At 30.6% G+C, this 22,192-nt stretch overlaps 1 protein-coding gene across 1 annotated transcript; it reads left to right on the forward strand.

The window, feature by feature from the left end:
• The first annotated feature begins 1,968 nt into the window (after positions 1-1,968).
• Positions 1,969-21,895, forward strand: LOC126685696 (MADS-box protein CMB1-like). The gene is made up of 8 exons (XM_050379623.2): positions 1,969-2,427; positions 7,049-7,127; positions 15,894-15,955; positions 16,037-16,136; positions 19,490-19,531; positions 19,824-19,865; positions 21,444-21,580; positions 21,688-21,895. Exons 1-8 carry the CDS (start codon positions 2,243-2,245, stop codon positions 21,773-21,775), a joined length of 735 nt encoding a protein of 244 aa, XP_050235580.1. The 5' UTR covers positions 1,969-2,242; the 3' UTR covers positions 21,776-21,895.
• The last annotated feature ends 297 nt before the right edge of the window (positions 21,896-22,192 follow it).

Raw genomic sequence — 22,192 nt, forward strand, 5'->3', positions numbered from 1 at the left:
ATTATATGTTTTGATGAATAATAATATATTACAAATCATAAAAATGGCAAAAAACTCAAACTAACTCAAAAAATTTCGGCTTAATCACCAAAACTCCCCCACCTTTTAGCCCCTTTTCAGTTGCATCCTAACGTTGCAATTTTGTTAGCTGCACCCTAATTTGCACCTTTCGATTTCAATTTTACCCTTAAAATCAAATTGGACTTTTTTTCACTCGGAAAAAATTCATAAAAATCCTTATAAAGTACTCGTTTGAACTCTTTTTCACACAAAAAGTCAAAAATGGATGACTTATTTTAACTTTTTCCAAATGGAGAAGAGATCAATTTAGTACTTGAGGGTGGAATTAAAAATCAAAGGTGCGAATTAGGGTGCAGCTGATAAACTGCAACGTTAGGGTGCATTTGAAAAGGGGCTAAAAGGTGGAGTTTTTTTTGGTGATTAAACCAAAAATTTCACATAAAAAATGCAATTTTGCTATTATTACAACAAAAAAAATAAAATTTGGCTATTATTATAAATATTAAAAAAATTGATTTAAATTATAACAAGTCGTAAAGTTTTTTTTTTCACCATTAGACTAATAAATAATGTCTTATATCAAGGTAGAATATTATTTTCGCAAATAAGCCACATACTTTTTCTTTTTGAAAAAGTGTAGAATTTAACTGCTTTTATATTATTAATAAAAAAACATTTGAACACTCAAAATAAATTTTAGACTATTAATTCTTTAAAATGAAAAACAAATGAATCACATAAACCTATTAGCTATTAGAGTTCAATAATATTATTTACTTTCCATTAATTATGTATTTTTTTATAATGTATTGTAATGGTGACATATATATATATATATATATATATATATATATATATATTCTTCTACTACTAAAAAAATTCTTAATATTTTTATTGTTCAACATAGTACGGTAATCAGAAAAAAATTCTTACATAAATCTACTTTGTCGTGCATAATTATGAACAATAACTAATAAATAAATATAGTAACTAATCAATAAATATCTTATTAATTGATACTATTTTAACTAGAGTTAAATGATATTATTGATCGATTATTACATTTATTCTTGCCATGTGTCATTAAATTTATATAGGTTAGAGGTGGCCATAGGCCGGGTCAGCCCGTGAACCGGCCCGGAACCGGCCCGGTCAAACCCGGCCCGGAACCGGTCAAACTCGGAACCGGACTAAAACCGGCCCGAAACCGTACGAATGGCGGTTCCGGGCCGGTTCCAGATTTGTTGAACCGTGAACCGGCGGTTCCGGATCGGAACCGGCGGTTTAAGGGTCGAACCCGTTGATAAAAAATATATATTATATATTTGAAATACATATTATATCTTTATTATATAATATATTTATTTTTACAATAAAATATATGTTATATTTGTTTTATTTAAATTTTTGTTTAATATTTTAATTTTTAAAACAAAATTCTTTATTTTCTTATAATATTATCTCCGTGAGTTATTTTATTGTTAAATTATATTTTTTAGTAATTAAATTTTAATTTTATTTTAAATTATTTTTCTAAACCGTCCTGAACCGGAACCGTCCGGTTCCGAACCGTCATGGAACCGTCTCTTAGACGGTTCTGGGCCGGTTCCACTTTTTCTTGAACCGTGACCCGGCGGTTCCGAACCGTCATGGAACCGTCTCTTAGACGGTTCTGGGCCGGTTCCACTTTTTCTTGAACCGTGACCCGGCGGTTCCGAACCGGAACCGCCGGGTTATGAACCGTGGCCATCTCTAATATAGGTGGTTCACAATTCTACTTGACGATTTCTCGGTGAGATTATATAAAAAAAAAAACAAGAATACATAAAACTAAACAAATACCAAATGAGTTGAAAAGTAAATAATACACTGATGGAAATACTATGATCCTTATTCTTTTTCTGGCCAAGAAATTTTTACTCTCTGAATTAATACAACCTAGCAAGCAAAAACATTAAGCAAAAAATAACAAAACCCAGAGATGATATAAATTTGGAAAGAGCACCCAAAAAAAAGAAAGATCGAGTGACCCACCATGTTCAATCTTCCTATCAATTCAAAAAGCAAAGAAAATTAAAGATACCCCATTTGCCATTACCCTCTCACTCTAGCTACCAAAAACCTAGCTGTGAACCACCTACTTTGGTAATAAAGCAGCAGAACCGGTTCTTGCCCTAAAGAAGAAGCAGAAACATATCAGACAAACCCTAAATTCAGTACTATGGGAAGAGGAAGGGTTGAGCTGAAGAGGATAGAGAACAAAATCAACCGACAGGTCACGTTTGCTAAGAGGAGAAATGGTCTGCTTAAAAAAGCTTACGAATTATCTGTTCTTTGTGATGCTGAAGTTGCTCTTATTATTTTCTCTAACCGTGCCAAGCTTTATGAATTCTGCAGTAGCCCCAGGTTTTTTTATTTCTCTTTTTAATATCATCTTCTTGATCATGAATTAATCTGCAGTAGCTTAGGTTTTCCTTGGAGATCTGGACAATAATAATATTTTGCATATGTAATTTTCTGGGAGATTAATTGACTAATTTTTGTTTCATTTATAACTTTACTAAGAGACTACTACTTGGATTAATAATAATTAAGCTGAAGTGAGATTAATTTTTTTTAATCTAGTTCTACCTTTTTATGAATTTTTTTCACAGCAAAATATCTTTTTTTTTTGAGTTTTTTTATCAAGAAATTAATGTTTAATTAGTTGATGTTATAGAAATATGTTTGTGAGATGGGATTTTGGATCAATTTACGTTTCAAGGAAAAGAAAATGATAAAATAAAATAAAAATAACATTCCTTTCTTTTCTAAAGCTGCAAACTTTCCCTGAGTATGTTTTTGATGCGCTTCCATTAGTTCAACAAAACATCTAGTGTTAATCATGCATATTTGTTTCTTGCTAATTATAAAAAAAACCAGTTAAATACTTATAATCTCTATTAGAAGTATTTTGTATAACCAAAATTTGTTTTAAATGAAACAGTACTATATAATATAAAACAAAAACCATGTACTATTATTTATGTATATGAACACTGAATCTATTTTGTGAATTATTACATTTATATTGTTATAGATAATTGATATAGTGATTCTTTTTCAAATGTTGTACTTAACAAAACAAAATATGCTAAATTTATTCCGAGGAATGGCATGAAACAGTACTAGAAAAAAATAAAAAATACAGTCAAATTAGGATATTAGGATTCAACATATACAGTGGTATGAGTTATCCCATTAAATTTATTCTGCTCAATCCATAACAAACATTACAAAAAGATACAGTCAAATTATGTCGACATAAATCTGTTATAAATTTATATTTTAAGAAGAATTAAGTAAAGAATGAGACCAGTGGATGCTGCAATATGAGATAAGTTTTAACAGTTTGAATCAAAGTAGTATTTTTGTATTTTTTTACTTTAATGGCTTACTATTTTATAATTTAATTGAACATCGTTGATATTTTTCTCATTATTTTTCTAATCTTTCTATATAAAAATATATTAATTGAAAGACCCTTATATTGTTGAATTGTGTTACATATGCATTTCAATCTACTCTTATAAAGCTATTTGACATTTAACAAAATATTTTTTTATATTCACAATGTTGACATTTGTCAAATATATTCCTAAAATATAATTTGAACATTATGATCCGTCAATTTTATAAATAGGAATAAAAATATCCAACCTCAGTCTAAATCTATTTTCGGACACATAATTTTTATTTTAAAACCATTTCTATCATTTTTAAACGAATTGGTACCTCACATTTCATTCCATTAACAATTTAGTACCTATATTTAACAAAAGGGCCTTATAATTTATAAATTCAAAACTGAGGTATCAAATCGTTTGATTTTCAAAAAAGAGGTAACTGTGAATTATGACAAATGTGAGGGGTCTGAGAATAATTTGGTTAGAATGTTCTCTGAAGAAGAAATTTGTGCGGCTTTATCTGATTGTGACGATAATAAAGCTCCGGGTCCAGATGGGTTTAACTTCTTCTTTTACAAAAGAGCTTGGAGTATTATTAAGAATGACTTCTTAGAGTTGTTTTCGACTTTTTTCAGCTCGGGTTTCTTCCCTCCGGGTTTGAACACAGCGTTTCTTGTCCTTATTCCGAAGTTGAAAGGTGCCTCTGATATCAAAGATTTTCGGCCTATCAGTCTAATTAACGGGGTCTTCAAGCTTATATCTAAGGTATTGGCTAATAGATTATCTATTTTTCTTCCTTTAATTATCTCAGAGAACCAATTCGGTTTTATTAAAGGAAGAAACATTCATGATTGTCACATGATTGCTTCAGAATTGATTCACTTAACCAACAGAAGAAAGGATCAAGTCTTTTTAATCAAGCTTGACTTCAAAAAAGCTTTTGATTCTATTTCATGGGATTTCATTTTGAAAATGTTATCTAAGATGAATTTTGATAAAGTTTGGATTAAGTGGATTTCTTCTTTTTTCGACTCAGCCCAGTTATCAGTTTTAATTAATGGCAGTCCTTCTAAGAACTTCAATATGGGCAGAGGTGTTAGACAAGGTGACCCGATATCTCCGATGCTATTTGTATTAGCAGTTGAAGGATTGAAGGCAATTATTTCAAATGCAATAAACTTGGGCTTGATTGATGGTGTTCATGTTGATGGGTATCCTGAACCGATCTCTATACTGCAATTTGCTGATGATACTTTATTATTTATTCCTAATGATCTTGGCATGATTAGGAATTTATTACGCATTCTTCGATGCTTCGAGTTGGTTTCAGGATTGGAAATCAACTTTCAGAAGTCGGCAATCATTGGGCTTAACGTTGACGAAGCTTCTACTTCTGCGGCATCAGAAATTCTTAACTGTAAGATTGACTCTCTGCCTTTTGTTTATTTGGGACTTCCTCTTTCAGCTAAGTCCGTAAGAGCCAAGCTTTGGGACCCTATAATTGACAATTTTTCGACACAATTAGCGACTTGGAAAGGTAATCTACTTTCTCCTGCAGGCAGGCTAACTCTGATAAAGTCTGTTCTTAGTAGCCTTCCTGTTTTCTATTTGTGCTCTTTCTCGATTCCTCAGTCGGTGATTAATACTCTTGAACGTTATATGAGAAGATTTTTGTGGAGTGGCTCGGGCAATCATATGGGTTTCAGCAAGGTCTCTTGGGTCGATATATGCTCACCGATGGCTAATGGTGGTTTAAATATCACACCTATGCGTATTAAGAACCAATCTCTTCTTTTAAAGTGGATTTGGAAGTTATCGACTCAAAGTAATTGTTCTCTCTGGTCCTCGGTTATTTCATGTAGTTCTAATATTTCAGATTGGCGTGACCTCGACTCGGTAAATACGACCAAGCTATCTCACCTTTGGCGTGGAGTTCATTCATCTTGCGTTAAAAATGTTCAAATTTGGAATGTATTTAAACAGGGACTGTCAGCTCATCTAGGTAATGGTGAAAACATAATATTCTGGACGGATAAATGGCTTGGGGATCAATCTTTATCTTCTTGTTACCCAAGGCTTTTTAGTCTTGCAACAAACAAAAGGGCCACGGTCTTGGAGCTCTTTAATGATAATCTCAGCTGTTACAAGATTACCTGGAATAGGCGTCTTCGTGTGGGGGATCAACAGCTTCTGGATACTCTCTTAGCTCAGCTACAAAACTGCTTACCAAGACCTGATGATACCGATTATTTCTGCTGGAATAAAAAGAACTGCTACACTCCAGCTTGCTTCAGAGTTCTTTATTCTGCTGCTAATGTCAGTTCACATCAGCCAGCTCCTTCTCTTCGTCAAGCAACAGTCCATCGCACAACTCCATCTGCTCTCCAACATGCTTCATCTACTGTTCAGACTGATAATATTCACAGAGCTGCTGGTTTAGGTCGATACAATGCAGCTTTATTTTCGTTCTTTTGGAAATTCAAGCTCCCTCCTCGCATTCTCTTCTTCCTTTGGCTGCTTGCCAGAAACAGAATATCGTCCAATGTCGTTCTTGCTCATAGAGGTATAATTTCTCCTGAGAATTTGGCTTGCTCGTTCTGTTCTTATGATGAGGACAGCCTCCATATAGTTATCCATTGTCGTTTTGCTTGGCAAGTGTGGAACAAGTTGCTTCGTATGTGTAATATCGCTTCGGTGATGCCGGTTTCATTGATTGATTTCTTCTATTTCTGGGATGATTTAGCTGCTAAGAAATTCAGAAATATTTGGCAAACAATATGGTTCTATGTTGTGTGGGAATTATGGAAGACTAGAAACAAGAGAATCTTTAAGAATGAGTTCTTAGATGTTGAGTCGGTGGTGTTTTCTTCGATTTGCAAAGCGGTGGAATACTACAAAGACAACAATCAAGCTTTTGTTTACACCGGAAATGATGTGTATAGGAATTTATTTTTCTTTTGTAAATTCAATTGAATTTTCGCCTTTCTTAGGCATTTGCCAATCACGACTTTGTGATTGAGCTAATAAACCCATCATTTATCTAAAAAAAAAAATTATAAAAATAAATCTTGAAAATATGTACAATTTGAGGTTTGGATATATATATATGTCCCAATTAGCAAAACTGACGGATTAAAATATTTAAATTATATTTTATGAATATATTTGATAAAATAGAAAACATTGTAGATATAAAAGAAATCCTTTTTTAGATATATGAAATAAAAAATTATTTTACCTTAACATTTGAATATGTAAAATTTTAGAAATGTTAATATCAACTTAAGCTGCACTAATATGAGAGCGTTCTAAATCTCTTGAAAACTTACATTAAATGCACTAATATTGATAATGGTATACATAATCATTGATAGAATTCAGATTATGAATTTCGGTCCGAATTGTGTTCAACGTTTGGCGAGTTTGGTTTGAGACATTGATATATTATACGAAAAAAATGTTGAAACAAGAATATAAGATAAATTAGAAATCAACAAATTTACGAGTAAATGCATTAACTTTTAAGAATTAGTTGACAGACTCATTTTTTCTTTTTTTGTTGTATATTCACCGACTGACAGTATGGCAAAGACAATTGAGAAGTACCAGAGCTGCAGTTATGGAGCACTGGACTCCAACCAATCTGCGCATGACACACAGGTAACTTTTTATTTTTATTTTTATTTTGCAGTCAGTATTTTCATTTTTAAAGTTTTAGTCCATCTAATCAGAACTCAGAAAAATTAAGGGATTGATTTTTTTTCAAGATAATTTTTCTTCAATGGTAAAGGTAATTTTCGAATTAATTTGCATGCGAAGTGAGGCCTTGTTTATCTAATCCGAAAATGACCTATTAATGCTTCAAAATGATGTAATGATTAATTCATAGTCTTAATATGAATTAGCATCAATTCCTTTATTCTTATTTTTTTAACTTTTATTTTCCTATTCTATTTGACAACATTTTAAACATACAAATGATGATTTGAGACTCTTGTGTCATAAATTAAGGTATTTTAGAATTATAGTAGAAGTAATTGTTGTATAATTCAGAGAGATGAACAGAATGTAAAAGTTTTGAGGCGTGAAAATGTTTCACTGACCTAAAGTATATTTCGCTATATTCAGCGTATACCCCAGGATACAACTAAGCCATCTATTTAATTCGAAAATAGGATCAGAAGTAGCAGTGAATAAAATATTTGATACGATTTTCGTATCCCACTAATCCAGCCATGATCTCATTTCAATTTTAAATTCGTAATCAGCAAGTAAATGAATGAGGACGTAAAAGAGATTAAGTTAAACATAACCGAAATCAGTGAGTGGAGGATCCTTAATTAAAAACATGGTTAAATAAATAAAAACGTTTTAATTAAACTCAGTCAAGATTTGTTCCAGATTTTTAGGCTTCAAGCAAAAATAATTTAACATATGCTAAAATAGGACCTTCTCATATAAGGCTTTAATTATTAAATAATAAATAAAGTTATAACGGGCTGCAAAAAGTTTAGTCAAGCCTCGGACAAGCCCACTTGACTTTCATCCCGAACTCCAACCCTCAAGCCTACTCCGGAGAGGGGGGGGGGGCGCGAGCCCATTGTTTCCCCCTCAACACACTTATGAGCCTATATTGCATAAACCCTTATAAACTCAATATTGGAGCTCTACACATCCCATGTGGGATTTATGTTGTTTTGAAATAACACAAAATGACAAATTAAGAATAGGACAAATTAAAACAATTTTTTCACAACAATCCCCCACTTATTTCAAAACAGAAAAACACTTGCTGGATTAGTTTCTCTTATAAATATAAATGCATCAGTTTCGGTGTCTTTTGGACTATGAACCAAAACCTGAAAAGAAGAGGTATAACTCACGGTAAGCCTGGTGAAGTTTTAAACTTCTATGAACCAAGAATTCCATTTGTAAGCTATAATTCTCATCCCTCACATCATACTTTCACAAACTGCTACTCAACGCGGTTGTGCGCATTTAGGCCGTGCGCGTACCTGTTTATTCATGAGTGCTCTAACGACTTAGCCACAAGTCATATAGGAGCGGCCCCACTCCACACTCATATAGGTGATTTCATCAAGTTTATATAGCAACTAAATATAAACTATCCTTAAGGACTATGAAATCATTAAGAGTTATAAACTCAACCTCACAATAGTTGCTTCTAGCACAACTCACACCATAGGAATGAACTAAATCAAAATTTTGTACTAGCAGGACTAACACATGACTTGTTATTACCCGTATGAACCAAATTCATGGGATCTCCAATCACAGAGGTCGGGTTACCATCACGGTTAATACTCAAATTGGCACAAGTCCCATTCCCCTCGATGTTTCAAGGATCATTTTCCTTCCCAAAGGTTTAGTCAGAGGATCGGCCAAATTCAGCTCTGACTTCACATAATCAATGGACATAATTCCATCCTTTTGCAATTGCTTTACCACATCATGTCTTAGACGTAAATGTCTATTCTTTTCATTGTAAGCCTTATTCTTAGCAATGGCTATTGCCGCTTGGCAATCACAATGCATAGACACTGAAGGAGTTGGTTTTATTCCCAAAGGAATACTGACTAAGAAGTTTTTCAACCACTCAGCCTCATTGCCAGCTAATTCCAGAGCTATAAACTCGGACTCCATAGTAGATTTGGCAATTAACGTTTGCTTAGATGATCTCCAAGCAATCGCACCTCCTCCAAGTGTAAACACATAACCACTAGTGGATTTTGTCTCATCTGAATCAGAGATCCAGTTAGCATCACTGTACCCTTCTAGTACAGCGGGAAATCCACTGTATAGGATACCATAATTCATGGTTCCTCTCAAATATTTCATTAGTCTGACAATGCCATTCCAATGATCACGGTTGGGATTATGAGTATATCTACTCAATCTACACACAGCATAAGCTATGTCAGGTCGAGAGAAATTCATCAGATGCATCAGACTCCCAATAACCTGAGCATACTCAGTTTGAGCCACAGGATCTCCTTTATTCTTCATCAATTGAGTGTTAGCATCATAAGGAGTACTCACAGGTGTGACATCAAAATGTCCAAACTTCTTAAGAAGTTTCTCAACATAATGCCCTTGTGACAGCATAATACTATCACCATTCCTTATGATTTTAACACCCAAAATTACATTTGCTTCACCCATATCTTTCATATCAAATTGAGAAGCAAGAAAAGACTTTGTCTCATGTATTATACCAAGGCATGTACCAAAGATAAGCATATCATCCACATATAAACAAATGATGACAGACTCACTTTCAGTCACTTTAGTATAAACACATTTATCGACATCAATAGAGGAAAACCCATCACTAATCACAACTTGGTCAAATTTCTCATGCCATTGTTTAGGAGCTTGTTTCAAACCATATAATGATTTCAAAAGTTTACAAACTTTGTTCTTTTGTTTTGAAACAACACAACCCTCGGGTTGAGTCATATAAATTTCTTCTTCTAACTCGCCATTTAAAAACGCAGTTTTAACATCCATTTGATGAATAAAAAGTTTATGAATTGAAGCTAATGCAATTAAAACTCTAATTGAAGCAATTCTAGTTACAGGGGCAAAAGTGTCAAAATAATCAATGTTTGGTTTTTGAGAAAAGCCTTTCGCAACCAATCTAGCTTTATATTTTTCAATTGAACCATCAGGATTCATTTTTCTTTTAAAAATCCATTTACAGCCAATGGGTTTTGCGCCAGGAGGCAAATCAACTAAAACCCAAGTATTATTTTGATTAATTGAATCAATTTCAGTTTTAATAGCTTCTTTCCAGAAAACAGATTCAGAAGAGAAAACAGCTTCATTAAAAGTTTGAGGTTCATTATCAACCAAATAAGTATAAAAATCATTTCCAAAAGAATTTTCAATTCTTTGTCTTTTGCTCCGTCTCAACTCCTCAGTAGAGTTCACTGTTATATTTTCAGTTTCATTTTCATTAACAGTGGGCATATGAGAAATTGACTCAGTCTTTAGTGGATACACATTCTCAAAAAACTCAGCATTTTTAGTTTCAACTATAATGTTGCAATCAAGTACATCACTTTTCAAAACAAGGAACCTATATGCAGCACTATGTTCAGCATACCCAATAAACATACAATCAGAGGTCTTAGAACCTATTTTTCTTTTCTTAGGGTCAGGCAACATTACTTTAGCTAAACACCCCCACACTTTTAAATATTTCAGGTTAGGTCTATATCCTTTCCACAGTTCATAAGGTGTTTTACCAGTTTTCTTATAGGGTATTCTATTCTGTAAATGACAGGCAGTTAATATTGCTTCACCCCACAAGTTGTCACTAGCAGAAGAACTAACTAATAGTGCATTCATCATTTCTTTTAGGGTTCTATTTTTTCTTTCTGCTACACCATTAGATTCAGGGGAATATGGAGGGGTTACTTCATGTATTATTCCTTCTTTTTCACAGTAGTCATTAAATGCTATGTATTCTCCTCCTCTATCTGATCTAATTCTTTTTATCTTTTTATTAAGTTGGTTTTCAACTTCAGCCTTATAAATTAAAAACATATCAAATGCTTCATCTTTATTTCTTAGCAAATACACCCTAGCATACCTAGAACAGTCATCTATAAAGGTCACATAATATTTTTTACCACCTCTAGTCATGGTCTGTTTTAGGTCTCCTAAATCAGTGTGAATTAAACTAAGTAGTTCAGATTCTCTAACAATAGAATGACAGGTTTTCTTTGTTGATTTAGCTTCAGCACATATTTGACATTTATCCAAATTCGTTTTATTAATGCCAGAAATTATTCCAATTGATTGCATTTTCTTTATATAGCTAGCATTCACATGTCCTAATCTAGCATGCCATAAATCAATAGAGTCAATAATATAAGCAGAAGGAGATGCAGTCTCTTTTATTATTTCAGCAACATTCAAAACAAATAAACCCTGATTACAATAACCCCTTCCCACAAAGACATTATTTTTTGTCATTACAATCTGGTCAGACTCAAATGACACTTTAACTCCACCCTTACCCATTAGTGCAACAGACAACAAATTAGCCCTAATATTTGGTACATGAAGTACTCCATTCAGAGCCAATGTCTTCCCTGATGTGAGCTTGAGAAGAACCTTTCCTTTTCCAAGAACAGGAGCTGTTCGGGAATCACCAAGGAACACATGTTCTTCTCCATCCCCCACTGGTTTGTAGGAGGAAAAAGCATCTCTGCTTGCACAGATATGCCTGGTAGCACCAGAGTCTACCACCCAGTTTCTCGCATCAGCCACCAGATTCACTTCAGAAATGACTGCAGCAACTATGTCATCTCCTTCAACCAAATTCGCATTTGGCTTAGGAGGATTGCCATTTCTCATTCTTTTTCTGCATTGAGCTGCAAAGTGACCTGGCTTTCCACACACAAAACAGGTACTCTTTTTTTTAAAAGCAGTGGAGTTAGCAACCTTGGGCATGTAATCGGAATTCACAACTACAGGGGGTTTTTGATCATACCTCTTGAAGTTCCCCTTGCTTTGCACCATGTTTGCCCTTGCTGTTAGTGCCTTATTTCGGGCAGCTTTGATCTCCTTTCGGTTCGTCTCCTCAATGATGATGTGAGTGATCAGTTCCTGCAAAGTAAGCTGTTTATGCTTATGTTTCAGATTCTGCTTATAGTCATTCCATGATTGAGGCAATTTCTCAATCAGAATTCCAGCAACGAATTCCTCAGGGAGTGCAATCGATTCTCCTTTAAGATCCTCCAGCAGTTTGTGGTATTCATTAATCTGCGAAATCATATCCTTATCCTCGGCCATCGTCCATTTGTAAAAGTTGCCAATTACAAACTTCTGTTTGCCAGCATCCTCAGCCGTGTACTTGCTGATCATGGACTCCCATATCTGTTTTGCTTCCTTGTACGCACAATAAACGTCAAAAAGTTCATTAGATAATGTACTGATTATTGTGTGTCGACAAACCTTATTGGCATAAAGCCATGTTTCGGATTCCTTGACAGCAGTAGGAAGAGGTTTTGCCTCAATTAATGCAGAGGCAACACCATGCATGTCGAGAACAGTAAAGATCCGCTCCTGCCATCTACGGAAGTTTTCACCGTCAAAGACTTGTATCTTTGAGATGTCTGGAAAGGGTTTGGCGTATGGAACGGTTGCCATTAAGGTCGGCGGAACGACACCAGTAGGAAGGGCGACCGTAGGTGGAGCGTCGGTCTTGTCAGCACCAGTAAGACTCGTATTCATCGTCTCAGTAGTCATAGCAATATACTTTAGATTGTTGTATAATTCAGAGAGATGAACAGAATGTAAAAGCTTTGAGGCGTGAAAATGTTTCACTGACCTAAAGTATATTTCGCTATATTCAGCGTATACCCCAGGATACAACTAAGCCATCTATTTAATTCGAAAATAGGATCAGAAGTAGCAGTGAATAAAATATTTGATACGATTTTCGTATCCCACTAATCCAGCCATGATCTCATTTCAATTTTAAATTCGTAATCAGCAAGTAAATGAATGAGGACGTAAAAGAGGTTAAGTTAAACATAACCGAAATCAGTGAGTGGAGGATCCTTAATTAAAAACATGGTTAAATAAATAAAAACGTTTTAATTAAACTCAGTCAAGATTTGTTCCAGATTTTTAGGCTTCAAGCAAAAATAATTTAACATATGCTAAAATAGGACCTTCTCATATAAGGCTTTAATTATTAAATAATAAATAAAATTATAACGGGCTGCAAAAAGTTTAGTCAAGCCTCGGACAAGCCCACTTGACTTTCATCCCGAACTCCAACCCTCAAGCCTACTCCGGAGGGGGGGGGGGGGGGGGGGGGTGGCGCGAGCCCATTGCTTCCCCCTCAACACACTTATGAGCCTATATTGCATAAACCCTTATAAACTCAATATTGGAGCTCTACACTTCCCATGTGGGATTTATGTTGTTTTGAAATAACACAAAATGACAAATTAAGAATAGGACAAATTAAAACAATTTTTTCACAACAGTAATCACCTTCAAAGTTAGGATACATAATGAAGTTTCTAGTTTTGAGTTAATTAATTTTTGGCATAATCATTCAAAATCCTCTCACCTTTAACCTCTTTTACAATTGCACCTAACATAGAAAATTTTCTTCTTTTACCCTTATTAAGGTTTTTGTATTTCAATTGTAATCCAAAATATTAAATTGACTTCTTTTTATTTGTAAAAACATTTAAAATAATCCTTCATTTTTATCTTATATTCTAGTTAAACGCTAATATTACTAATAGGTAAAATGAACTTATCTACCCACAACTATTGAGGTTTCATCAAATATACCATAATTTTCGAACTTTACCGATTTAATCCGTCATTTATTCAATATTTGCAAAATATATCCAAGGCTTGGATATTTTTGGATATATTTGGCAAAATTTAAATGAGTCTTGGGTATATTTGGAAAAGATCGAATAAATGATGGATCAAATTGGCAAAACTAAAAGATCATGATATATTTGACAAAACCACGATAGTTGTTGGTAGATAAGTTCATTTTGCCTTACTAATAATATAAAAAAACTTTCTTTCTCACTAAAATCAAATAATAATTATTTTTTGTAATTTTTTATTAATTATCAATAATTTTTTAAAATCAAAAACCGTAAAAAATATCCTTTACACAAAACGAAGTCGATTTACAAAAAAAATTAAAAACACTTCGACAACAAAAGAACATAAAAAAACAAATTTGTCGAGCGGGCTTGAAGAACAGACCGGTCGGGTCTGTTCTTCAAGGAAGAACAGATCTGGTTTGTTCTTCCTTGAAGAACACACCACAGACATCTGTTCTTCCTTAAGAACAAACCACGATGGTCATTCAGACGGCAATGTGGACGACGACGGCGTGAATGGCGGTGGTGTTTTTGATGGACGATGGCGGCCTCATACATTGAAGGAGTACGGTGGATGGTGAAGGGGTTTAAAGAATTTTTCATTTAATAAGATATTTAATAAAATTAAAAAAAAATTATTTATTTAAAACTTATTTGAATGTTTTTAAAGATTAAGGATTTGTTGAAAAAATATAATATTATCCTTTTATTTAGTTGTTTTGAATTTTTCATCCTTAAAGTAATTAAATTGTCTTTTTTTTTTAATTTGAGATACAATTGAAATATAAAAACCTAAATTAGATTAAAGTTGGAAAATTCTTGTGTTATGATGCAATTGTAAAAAAGGCTAAAGGTGGGAGAATTGTAAGTGATTATGCCTTAATTATTTGATGAAATATTAAAAATTTACTACTAAAAAACCTAAGATGGAATCTTTAACATTTTTTGTTTGCTTAATCAAATATATAAAAACAAAATAAGGCAGATCTTTATATGTATTAAGATGTCTCACATTTTGCACACCATGGGACAATTAAAGTGTTAATAAGGTGTGCAAAATGCAAAACATCTTAGTTGTTGCTAATCTTTTAATATTAGAATTAAATTAATTATGGTTGTTTTGTTTAAGAGCATATTTTGTACAGATATTTACTATTTATTGATTTTTCATCAATCGTGTACTTTTATTTTATGAATAGTGGATGGTTCAATTTCCCAATGAATGTAAATTTTATTGTCAAACTATAAATAATTTTTTGCCAAATGACTAAAAAAATCCAAACTTTTCATTATAAAAATTCAAATTTTTTAATTTTATCTTATTTTGTCTTGAAAAGCGTGATTTCGTTTCAATTATGTCTAACTATACAATTTTACTTATATGACGTTGATGTGTAACAATGTCACATTAACGCCACGTAGGCGCCACATGAGCAAAATTACATAGTTGGACATTATTGAAACGAAATCATGCGTTTTAAGACAAATTGGATAAAATTGAAAAATTTGGAGTTTTGTGAAATTTTCATAAAAGATTTAGTCTTTTTCATATCAAATAAACTTATCTAAATGTATATCATTAAAAAAATAAAACAAATAAAGCAAACTCTGATGTGTCATCTCACGTGGAAAAAAAATAAAAAAATCATTCTTGTTTTGGTTGTCACATTATTAAAAATAGCCGAATTATGTAAAAAAAAAACTGATCCGAAACAAATTAAAGAACATTTTGATACAAAGTACAAAGTTTAGTACCGTTTTGGCTAATAACCCGCTCTTCGATCTACTAGCTTTTCTTGTCTTCTATTGTTAAATCATCTCGTCAAGCTATGGCAGCTCGACGAGCTTGTTGGGTATAAACTTCATTTTACTGTCTTTGCTTTTCACTTGGATGAAGTATAATCAAATTTTGTATATATGTTCTTATTTTAATTTTATAGATTGGTAATATTTTACTTAAAAGTCCGCATATTAATTCGATAGTACCAACATATATGATTAACTGCGACAATTAACGTGCATGCAGAAGAACTATCAGGAATATTTGAAGCTAAAATCCAAAGTGGAGGTCCTACAGCGTTCACAAAGGTAATGCAGTATATAATTTATGATTGACTATAATATCCTTTTCAAGTAGTGCTTAATAGAGTTTTAGTTGGGATGTTATAGGAATTTCCTTGGGGAAGATTTAGGAAATATGGGGACAAAGGAACTTGAGCAGCTTGAATACCAGCTTGACTCATCTTTGAAGCATATCAGATTAACCAAGGTATTCTTCTTTCTTCAATCTTTAGTTGCTGCTTACAACTTTTAATTTCTTCTTATCTGAATAGTAAAAACTACAGGAGTATATTTAATGGTTATCCTTTTATTTGTTATCTTTTAATAGAATTTAAAGGTGGGAGAGTTTTGAGAGAGTTTTTCAACATCAGAGTGCAATTGAAAAAAAGTTTAAAGGTTGAAGGTTTCTGAGTGATTAGGCCTAATATAAAAGTGAACAACTTTATTGGGTTGGAGTAAGTATAATATTCCATAACTTTTTAAAGGAATAAGGGTTTATTTAATATACGCATCAAATACAAAAGACACATTTGTATCTTTTTTCTAAATAAATTCTATTTAAAATATTAAGTACAATTGAGACTAAATATTTTTTTAAATTTGAAAAAAATTGATAATTTTTATTTTTTTTAAAATCAAAATCAAAATAAAAAATATGAGACATTTTTAAATGATTAATTTTTTACTGCAGTCGGTGGAATGTTTCTACTACGTGATTTGGAATAGCCAGAATTATAATGATTTTGTTTTTGGCGAAATGATCAAATAAATTTAAAGGCTTAATCACCAAAAAATGCCCTATACGTCTTGTGAAAATTATAGCCAAACCTTTAAAAATCACCAGATTTAGCCAAATTTTATATGTTCTGTTTCTTTTTTAGCCATTTTTGAATCGAACCGGTTTTTGTGACACCGTGTCGTCCACGTCACCGCCAACTAAGCAATTGGCTGACATGGCAGCTGAAATATATAAATAAGGTTTGGCTATAACTGACACAAAATATATAGGTTTGGCTATAACTAACACAAAATACATAGGTTTTGTATTTTTTGGTGAATAAAACTAATTTTAAAATTAAATTATTAAATGATTAATTATATTATAATAAAATTCATATATATTTAAAAATAATATTTTTATTTAACGTTAATTAAAATTAATGTATTTTTTTACTATATTTAAATAATTTTAATAATTTTTTTTTACATATTTGATGGATATATAATTAATTTAAATTCTATTAAATAAAAAATGTCATATTCATCTTAAAATTTATTTTTTTTAAATTTCAGTCGTCGGTTCTTTGACACCGCCGCGTTTGAGATCCAATTGTTCATCTTCCGACGAACAATCTGAGAGTAATATACACAACAAACATACGACAGTGTTCATAATTCAACTATACACACATAAACATAAAAATAATCACTGAATAGACTGCTTATTTAAAGGACGAGTGTAATTATTGTCTCATTTTTTCTTTAAAAAGTGAAGCTCATTTTAGTGTAATCAATATATATCATGATGTTTATAAACATAAACGCATATGTCATTTTACTCGGCATAGCCAAAAACTTATCTTAATTTACACATAATTATTTTATTTATTATCTAAACCCAGTCATAATAAGATCTCAACAACATTAAAAATAATAAATCAAGTTCAAAATCATCATGAACATTAAACCCTTTCACCAAATTAAATTCAACATTAATTGCTAAGTAATACATTAATATATTTTTTTAATTACATATTCATTAAAATATATTATAATATAAATTTATTAGATTTAATTAGGTTTAATAAAAAATTAAAATTAATTTTAATTAGTATTAAATAGGAAATATTAATTATTTTTAAATATATATAAATTTCATAAATGATATAATTAATTTACTAATTATTAAATTTAAAAATTGGCTTGAAATTAAAATTAGGTTTATTCACCCAAAAAATACCAAACCTATTTTTTGTGTCAGTTATAGTCAAACCTTATTTAAATATTTCAGTTGATATGGCAGTCAATTGCTTAGTTGGCGGTGACGTGGACGACACGGTGTCAGAAAAAACGGTTCGATTCAAAAATGGCTAAAAAAGAAACATAACATATAAGGTTTGGCTAAATCTGGTGATTTTTAAAAGTTTGGCTATAATTGACATAAAACATATAGGTTTGGCATTTTTTGGTGATTAAGCCAAATTTAAATATCTATCAACAATTTTAGTTCTGTCATGATATTTTTGATTGTATTAAGAATAAAATAGAAAAAATTATGCGTTATACTCCATTAAACTTAAGTATACCATCGTGCCTAATTTTTCAAAATTTGATTTCAAAATTACGCTTTTCAATGTATAGAAGTTTGATCACTGTTCTCTTATTTCTCTATCAAAAATAATTTTTATTATATCATTGTTTTTGTATAATCCATATTTTTGTCTTATTATATTTAAATATATATAATTTAATTTATTAGTAAATTTTAATTTTTTTTATTCGATTTCATTTATCTGATTCTTGTTTTTCATTTTTATTTTTTAATTTCAATTTCAATTTTTATTTTTATTATTTTTTATTAGCATGATAAATATTAAAGTGAATTTATTCTTAATAAATCTAAATACAATAAAGTGTTACATGATTAATTATAATAATTAAATTTTATCATTGTGCACATATTTAAATTTTAATTATTTTTATTTGAATACTCGTTATTTAATTTTAGACACTTGTTTTTTATAATTAATTATTTATTTTTTAATGTTTTTAATTTAGACACAATTGTTTACTATAGTCAAACGTATCATTTTCACTTTTATTTTTTTAATTTAAACATTTGTTTCTTGTAGTTATATATTTGTTATTTTAGTTTTAGCTTTTTAATTTAATGTTTTAAATTAGTTTTATCATATAAATTTTTTTATTTGTTCAGTTATTTGTTTTTTGTTTCGTCATTTATATACTTTGAAATATTTTTTCATATGAAGACACTTTTTATAGCATAAAAATATTTGTAAATAAAAATAATATTGTTAAACGATTGTAATTGTGTTCAAATGCTATAAAAATGAATGACCAACTAAAAGGAACCAAAATAAAAGTATAACGGACTGCGATTCCCTCAAGTTCATTTATTGTAAAATGAACAGTATAAATTAATTTGATTAAAATTATATTATGTACCCATTAAAGTTTCAATTAATGATTAATTATTAAAATTAATTAGTTTTTAACAATGCATCGTACCCATTAAAGTTTCAATTATTTTAAATCTAATTTAAATTGAATTTCCATTTTCAAATAATGGTATCATTCTGGAGACTACTTTTTTACTTGTCCATTGTAAATCTACGTGTCTTAAATATATATCTCTATATTTTGATATAATTTGCATTGAATTCGACCAAATAATTAATCATTTAGTCTAGTTATATTGTTTAAATGTTTGGCTTCAATGGGTTTTTTAAATCCATGACTTCAGCAGTGACTAGTGAGTAGGCTAATTTTATTTATATCTTTCATTTTTTTTTAAAAATAAAAATGTTCATTATTTTGCAGAACCAATCCATGATTGATCAACTTTCTGATCTCCAAAAGAAGGTAAATATATGAATTAATTTCTCTTAACACTTGCGTAAACAAATAAAAAATACTCTTTAACTCATCATTTTATACCATTTTCAATATTACTTCTTAAATAGTAGTATTCTATTCGTCCAACCTCTCTTTAAAAAATATATCTTCATTTTTTTCATTATCACGTCAGATGGATTTAAAAAAATAGATTAAAAAAAAATTATATAGCATTATTCCAACCAAAAAAATTAATAAAAGCTCTCATTTACATCCACTTGTGACCTTTATATATGCTATAAAGTTTCATGCATTGCAGGAAGAAATGCTATTGGAAACCCACAATGCCTTAAGAAAGAAGGTAGTTTATCTTTCGCCATTATGAACTATTTAACTATGTTTCTAGATATCAATTCTGTCATAGCAACATCTTGTTGCAATTCTTCAAATAAGATTTTAATTTAGACAAAATAAACTTATCTATCTATAATTATAACTTTTTTTTGTCAAATACATCATGATTTTTGAATTTTGCCAATTTGACGCATCATTTAACCGATCGTTTTCAAATATACTCAAATCTCATTTGAATTTTACCAAATATATCCAAATATATATCCATGTTTTGGGTATATTTCGAAAAAATCGAATAAATGACAAATCAAATTGGCAAAATTTAAAAATTATGGTATATTTGAAAAAAAAAATTATAATTTGTGAATAGATGAGTTCATTTTCCCTTAAATTTATCATAAAACTAACATAAGATAGTAATTTGCATTTCATTTGGATTAATTATTTTTAGAAAATATTTTGATTAACTAGAGTTTTAACCCAATTTTTGAATATTATCATTACAGCTCGTAAAATTGACGGACTAGACTATCAAAATTATTTTAAAAAACTATCATCAATTTGTCCATAATTATTAAAATTATTTACATATTTAATTCTGACTTTTTCTGTTTGTAGCGATTTAAACATATTGCTTAAGACATTGCATAACTCGTCCCATTCTTTTAAAATTTGATATTTTATAGCAAATTTCCATTTTTCAAGAAATATAAAACAGAAATTTGCTATAAAATGTGAAATTTCAAAAAATGGAGGCCTCGCTTGGTTCGTTCTATAGCAATTCCTAGAAAGTAACTTCCTGGGAAGTGTAGTTTCTGGGAAGTGTAGTTCCTGAAAAGTTAACTTCCTGGGAAGTTTGATAAATGTTATTTGTTTCAATTTTTACTTCCCGGAAAGTACAAAATTAATTTTAATATAATATACTATATTTTTAACTGAAAGACATAAATGTCCTTTGATAATTTTTATATTGTTAAACAAATAATTTTAATTTAAAAATCGAGCAATAAATAATTTAATTTTTTTATTATCTTATTTTACGATTCAAGTACTATTTAGAAGAGTTTTTAAATATTAAAAATTAAAAATTATATTTTTTTATTTGAATTTTACATAATATAAAATATTTAATAAAAATATTTACGTATTATAAATAACAATTATAAAATAATATAAGTATATTTTTTGAAATAAAAAAAAAATTATATGAATTTTAAAAGAAAAAAAGAAAAAAATTAAAGTTAAATTAGGAAAAACGAACAAAGTGTTAGGAAAGTTCTACTTTCTTGGCTTTTGCTAGGGAAGTTACTTTCCTAGTAAAAGGGAAGTCAAACGTCCAACTTCCCGGGAAGTAAAATATAAAAATCGAACCAAGTAAAAAAAAAATTGCTACTTCCCGGAAAGTACAACTTCCCTAATCTATTTACCCCCAACCAAGCAAGGCTGGAATGTGATGGAACATTTTAACCGATTAAAAGTCAGGATTAAATACCCAATTATAAATAGATAAACTCATTTTGCCAACAAAATTATTTCCAATGATCTTTCCTAATCCGAAAACATTTCCATACTGTTATGGATACAGTTGGATGAAACTAATGCAGCTCTTGAACCACCATGGGAAGCTAGGGACCAATGCGTTCACTATGATCGCGGCCAGCCTGCTCAATCATCGGAGGATTTCGTCGATTCTTTACAATGCAGTAATCACGCGCAGATCGGGTAATAATCGCTAAATGCAGTGCAACATTAATTCTAATTCATTATCATTAATGGTTTATCCTGCTAGATTTTTTAACTTTGTTATTTTATTTGGTTTGGGAATGCAGTTACAGTACTCCAGTGGAAACTGATCAAGCGACTGTTGCAAGCTCAAGTGAAAATATCAATGGATTCATCCCTGGCTGGATGCTTTAGTTAATTAATTTTTCAAAATTACAGGCAATAATGAATTGTTATAGAATAAAAAGTGAACGAAATCAATTGCTAGACACTAATAAATTTTTAATTATCACAATTATATTATTTATATTGGCATCCGGGGCAACTCGATCTGGATGGTGAACTATGCATTTACGTTAATGTTCTTGAATAATTTATGTGTAATATAAATCTGCCCTAACCATGAATTTTCTTCCGTGTTACTGATAGAGCGGAAGTTACAAAAAGAAACAAGAATAATTTAAAAATGTAAATTAACAAATTATACAATCAATTAACTTTTAAATCATTTTTTTTATGAATAATATTATATTAAAAAAGCCATGAGAAGTGGCAGCCCCCTAACTCAAAGCTTACGCACATAAGCAGCATAAAATGCTACTAAAGGCTACG

This window comes from Mercurialis annua, linkage group LG6 (genome assembly GCF_937616625.2).
Source record: "Mercurialis annua linkage group LG6, ddMerAnnu1.2, whole genome shotgun sequence".
NCBI classification, from domain to species: Eukaryota; Viridiplantae; Streptophyta; class Magnoliopsida; order Malpighiales; family Euphorbiaceae; genus Mercurialis; species Mercurialis annua.

Coding starts and splice junctions, on each gene's coding strand:
- LOC126685696 (XM_050379623.2), top strand. CDS start 2,243: ATGGGAAGAGGAAGGGTTGAGCTGAAGAGGATAGAGAACAAAATCAAC. Junction 16,137..19,489: donor AGCATATCAGATTAACCAAG/GTATTCTTCTTT, acceptor ATTATTTTGCAG/AACCAATCCATGATTGATCA. Junction 19,532..19,823: donor TTTCTGATCTCCAAAAGAAG/GTAAATATATGA, acceptor CATGCATTGCAG/GAAGAAATGCTATTGGAAAC.